This window comes from Monopterus albus, unplaced genomic scaffold, assembly GCF_001952655.1.
Source record: "Monopterus albus unplaced genomic scaffold, M_albus_1.0 scaffold37.1, whole genome shotgun sequence".
NCBI lineage: Eukaryota > Metazoa > Chordata > Actinopteri > Synbranchiformes > Synbranchidae > Monopterus > Monopterus albus.
This window is the reverse complement of record NW_018127917.1, coordinates 1,864,972-1,873,742: the sequence shown is the minus strand read 5'-3', so window position 1 is coordinate 1,873,742 and position 8,771 is coordinate 1,864,972. Positions and strand designations below refer to the sequence as shown.

At 44.3% G+C, this 8,771-nt stretch overlaps 1 protein-coding gene across 1 annotated transcript in view; it reads left to right on the top strand.

Annotated features, from left to right (window-relative positions):
* Positions 1-8,771, top strand: part of camsap1b (calmodulin regulated spectrin-associated protein 1b) — a 24,516-nt gene that overhangs the window by 12,352 nt on the left and 3,393 nt on the right. The window contains exons 5-16 of the mRNA XM_020598265.1: positions 635-715; positions 1,658-1,735; positions 3,094-3,235; positions 3,487-3,626; positions 3,845-3,941; positions 4,137-4,294; positions 4,643-4,691; positions 4,835-4,919; positions 5,372-7,658; positions 7,939-8,075; positions 8,166-8,380; positions 8,650-8,752. Coding sequence (XP_020453921.1) covers positions 635-715; positions 1,658-1,735; positions 3,094-3,235; positions 3,487-3,626; positions 3,845-3,941; positions 4,137-4,294; positions 4,643-4,691; positions 4,835-4,919; positions 5,372-7,658; positions 7,939-8,075; positions 8,166-8,380; positions 8,650-8,752 — 3,572 coding nt within the window. The remainder of the gene's footprint in view (positions 1-634; positions 716-1,657; positions 1,736-3,093; positions 3,236-3,486; positions 3,627-3,844; positions 3,942-4,136; positions 4,295-4,642; positions 4,692-4,834; positions 4,920-5,371; positions 7,659-7,938; positions 8,076-8,165; positions 8,381-8,649; positions 8,753-8,771) is intronic.

Genomic DNA, 8,771 nt, shown 5'->3' with positions numbered 1-8,771 from the left:
AGATGGAACATTGTGGGTGTGGTGTATGAATGTTAACACTTTGTAATAATTCTTTAGTATATTACTTGTGTGGTGTAAAAGATAATTATTTATGTAGAGATACTGCTTGCAAACCAATGATGGTAAGATGATGTCATGGGGTAGGACTGGATAAGTCTGACTTCTTCCTACTCCATTCAAGCATGTTCTAGGTATAAGCAAATTGATATTGGATTAGCATTTGTTGGATATGTGTAAAATTATGTGTGTTGACATATCAACTGTCTTTACTTGCTTAAAAGAATAAATCAAATCAAAATCAAATCAAATCAATTCCTGTTCTGTATTTACTGCTGTATAGTGTGAATGTTGCACTCTCCAGCCTATAGCCAAATAACTAGTTATAGAGAGGAAAGTGAAAAGTGGAAAAACAGCTTCATACAAAGGAATTTGAACAGCAATAAACCTATCTGTCAGTTATTTGGATGTCAGGTTGGTCTTCTTATTGTCACTTATAGTAAAGCTTGTTTGCAGTGAACAATACAGAAGAAAAGTTGGGGGGAAAACCATATCTTAAAACAATATTGCTAAAAAAAATCAATTAAGAGTTTCTCAAATTTTGCATTCCTATACTGAACATGTCCTTTTTCTGCAGGTGAACATGAAGATGAGGGAGATTATGGAGAAGGAGCATAAGGCCAAGCACCACCCACTGGAGTCCCCCAGCCATCAAAAGGTAATGCCGCTCCAGCTGCTTTTTTATTTTTATTTATTTATTTTTTTAAACAGGAGAGAAATCCAAAAACCTAATATAACCAAAATGACCAGCACCTTTCTGCCAGTAGCTTCATTTTTTGGGGGACCTGCTTTATTAGAAACATTTTCCTAACAAAGTCTTCAACCAGGTGGGTTTTTATCCAACTGCAGCAGAATCCTTAGTTTTTATAATAAAAGTTTCTTCCTAAAGGCATTTTTGGTGTTGTCCTGAGCCTGCTCTTTGTCTGTTTAAACCAGAAGCAGATCCAATCCTTTTCTCTGTGTCCGCTGACCTGTTAATGTTTCTACTCCTGTTCCTCATCTTCCCCTCCCTCCCCTCTTTTATCCCTGCAAACTGGATAGTCTCCCTCCAAATGGTATTGGAAGCTAGTCCCTGTAAGTTGGATGCCAGTCCCCTCCATAACCCCATTTTCTTCCTCCTCTCCCCTTTGCACGCATAGTTCTGTGTTGATGTGCGCGCATACTCCACCATGGCTCATTCAAGCTCATTCTCTGCTGCTTGTAGCCACTGTGACAGCAAGGGGGAGGAATCTGACAGTTATTGGTTTTCTTTTTTTTTCTTCTAGTAGCAAATATGCCACACAGATGTAAGGTTATTCTGACCTTTGTGACATTTTGAACAGATTTTCCTTTAGCTGCACAATGTGTTCTATCTCATTTCAAGATCAAGTAGGCCATGTGGATTTTCTTTTTTCTGTGTGTTTGTGTTATTTGCTTGCCCAGTGAGAATTAAAGCAAAATCATGCCTACAACTCTCCTTTGCTTTGCAGTCCCATTCCTGGCCACTGATCTGCTTTGTCATGCCCCTTCTGGCCTCTCTCCTCTGCTCTCACACACTGTTTCCTCTGTACCCACGGCTTCCTCTGACAGTATCTGCTCCGTGTGTGTGCTTGTGTGTCAGCCTGATGCCATGCACAAGCTGGCCCACTGCATGCTGGAGCCAGAGGAGCTCTCCAAAGCAGAGCACTGTTGCCTTCTAGTCAGGGAACAACTCACTCACTGTATGTAGAACTCATCTTGCAGTACAGCTTATTGTTGAGTTGTTAGTTTCACTTGAGACTTGTGACAAAATCTGCCTTAATACAGTAGGTGTAGTTTGTGAAATATCTTCCAAATAGGTGTATTGAAGTGCAAAAGCTGTGAATGTTGTATGTTATTTAGATAAGTGTCTTTGGTTTGCTGCCCGGCTGTGTGCGGTCTGTTTAGTTAGTGCATAGTTTCGCCAGAATTCTACCAGGGTGTTAATTTTCCCTTTTTCTTGCTGAGGATGTATATAGTACTGTTGCATTAGATTTTGTTATACTGTACTTTTAATTAGGATGTTTATTGGAATAATTCCTACTTCTCTATCATGTCATGCAAAGATCTTACACATTTTCCATACCAGTGCATGGTTTGCTTGATCTGCATACTTTTATTGGTCCCACAGAGTCAGGTTGATCAGGGAGCAATATTTTCAGTGTAACGTGAATATCTGCAAGTAGCTCACAAGCATTTGGCGATACAAGCAGCAGTACCAGTCAGTATAGTGTGCTTTGGCACCCATTGTGGCCTATATTTATGTCATATGTAGGTCTGTGAGTGAGCTTCCTTTGAAACTTCTGAGGTTTACACACATGTATAACGGTGATATTGTCTTTTTTTTTTTTTGTCTGTATTTGGTAAATTTGTACTTGTTCACTTGTATCAATAAATCATGCACACTAAAAAACAACAGAAAATACCCATCTTTACCTGCTGTTTGCCGTATATATCCAAAACTAATGCATCTGGGGTAAGTGAGTTTCCATAAGTAGGCCGGTGATTACCCCACTTTTTGTCCCAGTCAGGTGACTCGTGTTGCCTGGGCTGACTGGGATCCAGTGCTGGCTGCCTTCCCATTAAAGCTGGGTGAAGGCTCACCATCCAGTCTGTGTTATTCATATCACTGCTCAAACACCTCCACCTCCATCTAATCACAGTTAACCAGGTCTTCAAGGTTCTCCCTAAACTGTGATTATGGTGCCACTGAACCTTTACATTCCACAGTAGCATCATGAATAATCCATTAAACATAATGCTAAACTTGTATTAATAAAACCAAATACCTTTTGTTTTGAAAGTCCTGGGGAGAACCTTGATCTGATTGGCTAGAGCTTTAACTGGCCTGGAAACATCTGTGGATAATAGATGCTTTGACTAGTTCAGATGTGAATCTCTATACACGAGATTTGTACTCTTGACACCAGTCACTAGGATGTTTTGCAGTATGTTACTTGTTAGTAGTACCATGGTAGTGTGTGCTGCTGTTGTGGCCTTTCTTCTCATAAACCCTTATCCTCTCCCTCTGCTGGGTAGGTGCGATATCGTCGGGAACACGCTTCAGGCCGACAGCTGCCCTTCTTCCCGATGCTAGAAGACCTGATGAGGGATGTTTGTGATGGAGCTGCACTGCTCGCTGTGGTCCATTACTACTGTCCAGACCTTGTGAAGCTGGAGGGTATGCTGTGGTTACATGCATGCACTTGAGACACACACACGCCCTCATTCAATAGATACATAACTTGCCCTCAAAGACTTTTTCCATAATAAGTATCAAACTTAATTAGCAAATATAGTAAAGTCAATATCCATGTGTGATACTATTTTTGGCACTTGGCATACTGTCCCAGTCCAGTCAGTGTGACATTTATAACCATAAGGTCATTGAGTGGTGTCCTGATCTGACCTGGGCTTTGCCTGTCTCATCAGATATTTGCCTGAAAGAAGTTCCTTCCATTGCTGATAGCCTATACAACATCCAGCTGCTTAGAGAGTTCGCCAACGAGTATCTGAATAAAAGTTTCTATCTGACGACAGAGGACCTTCTCTACGCACCGCTCGTGCTCAAGGTACAATAAGTGACATGCTGGTTTCATTAACATAAGAACCCTGGTAGTACAAGAAGCCAACCAATGTTAGGCAGCGACAGACACGGCTGCTGTCACTATTTTACCTGCTTAAGATTTTTTTTTAAAAACCCTTTGTATTAGGGGTGGGGGACCATGATGTTTTATGATTTAGTCTGCATTCAAGTCTTGTTAATGAGTTTGTTGTGCCCTCTGTGTAGCACAATGTGATGGTGTTCATTGCTGAACTCTTCTGGTGGTTTGAGACTGTCAAGCCAGAGTTTGTCCAGCCCAGAGATATCCAGGAGTTCAAAGATGGTGAGTATCACAGTGTGATACTACACTGACAAGATGGCACATTAGTGAAAGACTGATTGCTTAGCAGGTTTTAGCATTATTATTATTGGGTCACAATTAGAAGTAAATCATGGCAGGTTGAACTTTTCTGGAGATAGTAAACCTCAGTCAGTTCTTGCATTTTAATGATCAGCACCTCTGTCCTCCTTTCCTTAGCTCGAGCCATAGCTCAGCCCAAGAGTGCCCGTCCCTCAGTGCCCATCTCTAACGCCACTAAGCGCAGCTTCCTGGCCAACCCTGGTGTCTCCGATAACCAGAGCAGCCCTGAAGTCTGTAACAGGTACTTCCTGCATCCTGAAGACTCTGACCCCCTGTAAGTCTTTCTCACTTTCCTTTTCATTCCACCTCATCATGATCCTGTCAACTAACAGTATTCCTACAAGGATGGGTAGATATGCAGTGGTGTCTGACTTAAATTTTCATGTGCTCATCATCTTTAACCTGTTTGTGTTCTTTTTCACCAAAGTGAATAATAACAGAGTAAAGCTGTTTTCTTAGCATTTTCTCTTTGTCTGTGTGCTTGTTAGTGATTGTTTGGGAAACTGAAAGGGAAGACTGAGTGACAAACTGTCATTTGGGTTTTTGTCTTGATATGTTCTTGTCTGTTATATGTTAAAATACCTGGCTTTCACTGTGGGTATGTGGATTTGTTTGGCAATCAGATGTCTTGGGTGCGACTTTGGGTCATCCTACGAGGAGAGGATGGTGCGGGTAAGGAAAACAGTGGAGCCACTTTTCCAAATACACACATCTTTAGATCCTTTATATATGCCAGAAAAAGACACAGGTTAATTTTGAACTTGCTACCAGGAGTCTGTTCCATACCTGTTGACTGCTTATGTGTTTCTGGTTAGATTTGAGAAACCGTTCAAACTCCCTGAGCCAGATGGACAGACAACCCCAAGGCTCTGTTGTTGCATGGCCCGACAAAAGGCAAAGGTACCTTCAAAGTGCCAAAACAAATGTTTGTGTTCATGTAACAAGTTCTGAGCTTTTTATTTTACATGTGTTGTTCTCCAGATAGTTAGGTGAGAAACATTGCTTTAAGGATAGGATCTTTATGGTGACTAATTTATAAATATGCTTAGAGTACAGCCCCGCTCCATTTCCCTTTGTAGGCATATAAATTTTAATATATAATTTTCTCTAAAGGTATGAGAGTTTAGTTTAGTTTTTTTTTTTTAAGTGCTCTATGATACAAAATGTTTTTCCATATGTGCTGTTCTGCACTAAACCTGGCATGGGAAAGATTTTATAAGTATATAGTTAGAATGATGATGAGATAATGTGGGTGTAAGTAAGGCCCAGATGTGCAAATGTGAAATGTAAATGAGTTCTGTATAGTGCAACCTGTTTATTATACTGACCTTGCCCATGCGCTCTCTCTGCAGACCTATATCCACACTGGGCCCCTACATGTTGCATTCAGCCACAGATAGTGATGCAGACATGGCCTCTGGTGACAGTGTGAGTTTGGCTCGCTCCATAAGTAAGGACAGCCTGGCATCTAATGTCATTAATGTTACACCCAAACACCAGACGTCTGTCCACCAGCCCTCACAGGCTGCAATGCGCAGAGTCAACGGCCACAGCCTGCTGGGCAATGCCAACATTGAGGATGAAGAAGAAACTCCAGGGACGGTTGCCAGGACTGATAGTCCTGTCATCGCAAAACGGGCTGATGGGACACAAGCGACTGCCAAAGTGGGATCCAAACCTACCACTGAGTCCAGCCCTGCATCAGATAGCTTTTACCTTGAACCACTGATGCCTGCCATACTCAAAACAGCTAAAGAAAAGTCTATATGCCTAAACAAGGAGGAGGAGAGTGGTGAGGGGCCTCGGTCCTCAGGAAGGGGCTCTTTACGCCATGGGGATGGATCTACATCAGCTATTCGTAGGAAAGCTCCTTGCAATCTGAGACAAACCTTTATCCCTCCAGGTGAGGAGGCAGATCTGGCCGATGTCCCTCCCCAGGGTCAGACTGATTTCAGGCCTGTTGTGCCTAGCAGTGTGGACTCCTCGTCCAAAGAACCAGCCGAAGGTTTCTACCTGCATTTAGGCTCTGAAGAACCAAAGTCTGGCCAGGGCTTGGACGCTGGGCTGGAAGACCTGGATGAGGAGGAAGAGGATTTGGACGAAGCTGTTACCACTAAAGACCCCAACCGACCCAGGAAAGCCTTCAATGAGGAAGATGAAGAAGAAGAATCAGCCAAACTACAAGAAGACTTGAATGTGAAAGAGCATGTGGACAAAGATCTGAATGGTGGCAGTGGTCGTTCTAGCCCATGTCTCAGCGCTCACTCCCAGGCCAGCAGCATGGCCAGTGGCAGTGTGCGTATGACCTCCTTCGCAGAGCGCAAAGCCCAGAAGCAGCGTTTCGGCAGCAACCATGACCTATGCACCAGTGCTTCCAGCTCCCAAAGGACCACTCCAGATGGATCAGAGAGCAGTGGCCCCCTGGCTTCCTCCTGGAAGCTTAAAAGAGACCAGAGCCCCTCCTCACCTTTGGGAGGATGTGGTGGTGCTAATGTACTGGCTTCTGAACTTGTCCAGCTCCGTATGCAGCTTGAGGAGAAGCGACGTGCCATTGAGCACCAGAAGAAGAAGATGGAAGTGCTGTCAGCGAGGCAGAGGCAGAAGCTGGGAAAGGCAGCCTTCCTGCACATTGTAAAGAAAGGGGGAGGCAAGAGCGACACATTACCCAACCCACTTAAAGCTGACCTCTCTAAAGACGAGCTCAATGGGGAGAAAGGACCATCAAGTAAAGATGATATGTGTGTTGATGCCCTGAGGGGGACCAAAGAGGTGGAGGGAATCACCCCGCCAGGTGCCTTAGATGCAGACAAGAAAGGGAACAATGGAAGCTTCTATCTAGATGAAGACTTGGACCTGAATGAGTGCAGTCGCTCCATCGAACTGCTGAATGAAGCCATCGGCAGCATCCAGCAGCAGATGATGCAGCTGTCACTGCAACAGGAGATGTTGATGAAACAGAATGTACAGTCCCCTCCTAGTGCAGCTCCACATCCTCCTCTCACCAGTGACAAAAATGGTGACTCGAAGGTGGGGGCAAGCTTTCACTTTGTGGAGCATGTTTCTGGCACTGGGACCGCCCCTACCAGAAAACCCCCCAAGCTGAGCTCTGGCCGGACTTCCAGGTCCAAACCATCAGAGCTAAAGGTAGCCAAGGAGCAGAGCCGGCAGGCCTCTAGGACCCTCACCCCCACCCACAGTGGGTCAGAGACAGTACCACACCCAAGGCTGTTAGCTGGGGGCAGGTCCCCCAGGACTGAGCAGCCAGACAGCCCCAGAAACCCCACAGCAGCAGAGACAATCAACAGGCCGGGCTCTGGCCATGTTCAGAGCGCTGCCTTCCGGCTACACGATGAGGCGAACGTGCGCCTGCCCACCCGAGTGGACCTGTCGGCAGTGGCTGCTTCAGAAGTGTCCTTTGGTGAGTGCCTGTCCAGCACGCTGAGAGAGTCTGAGCTCAATTCTTCAGATGGTTCTGGGAAGGAGACTCTACCATCAGAGGAGGTGCAGCTTAACAAAGCCCACCTGATTGAAGTTGATCTGTCAGACCTGAAAGCTCCTGAGGAGGAGGAGGCTGCTGAGGACCAAGCGACAGAGGGAGGTGATGGAGAGCAGAAGTCAGTCATGGGCTTCTTCTTCAAGGTAATGCCTCTGGATAAAAGTGGAAAGAGTTATACATTTTTAATATATTGATTTAGTTTTTACAGCAATAATTCAAAAATAATTGCAGTGGTTCAGGGTCTAGTAATGGCATCCTTGCCATTTTTCATCATAAACATTTAATACACAAATATTCAAAATATTTCTCAGCTCCACACAAAAAATAATTTAAGCCACTGATAACTGTCCTGTTAATTTCAGCACTTTACTTGCATCACAGTTAAATGCTTCACTATTCAAATGATGCTGTTTCATGTTCTAGGATGAGCAGAAGGCAGAGGATGAGCTTGCTAAGAAGCGAGCAGCATTCTTGCTGAAGCAGCAGAAGAAAGCTGAGGAAGCTCGACTCCGTAAACAGCAACTAGAAGCAGAATCTGAGCTCAAGCGAGATGAAGCCAGGTGACAAATTTTACTAACGTTATCATAGGATTTAGATGTTATTCTAACAAAAAAAGATGCCAACAATCAGGTGTTTGATTTCAATACCAGACGGAAGGCTGAGGAGGAGCGCCTGCGTAAAGAAGAGGAGAAGACACGGCGGGAGCTGATAAAGCAGGAGTATCTGCGGAGAAAGCAGCAGGAGATGATTGAGGAGCAAGGTCTCGTGAAGCCCAAAAACCCCAAGCTGAAGCAGAAACACAGACCCAAGACCGTCTTCAGAGAGGAATCCTCCATTGAAAATTTCTCCAAGTGCTCTTCCACACGTAAGATTGTTACATCACTAGTTGACATTTAACTGGAGCTCCATTTTTATTAACGTGCCTCAGCATGGTGCCACTTCATCCTGTGGGTCTCATTAAACATAATTTAAAACCATGTCCATATTAAACCCAACTGCAATGGAATAGCATTTATTCTCTTGTGATGGCTAAGTCCTCTATATAGTCTTTACTGCATAGCTAGTAGTTGCTTCTAAATCAGCAGTGTAACTTTGTAACAAAATGTTGTAAATAGTTTAATCTGTTTGTTATAGTTGACAACCTGAGCAACGCCCAGTCAGGCTCCAGTCTGTCCCTGGCCTCCGCCGCTACCAATGAGGCTGACAGCGTCAACTCTGGAGGGGCTGGCTCCCAACGGTGAGAGGCTCACAGATGG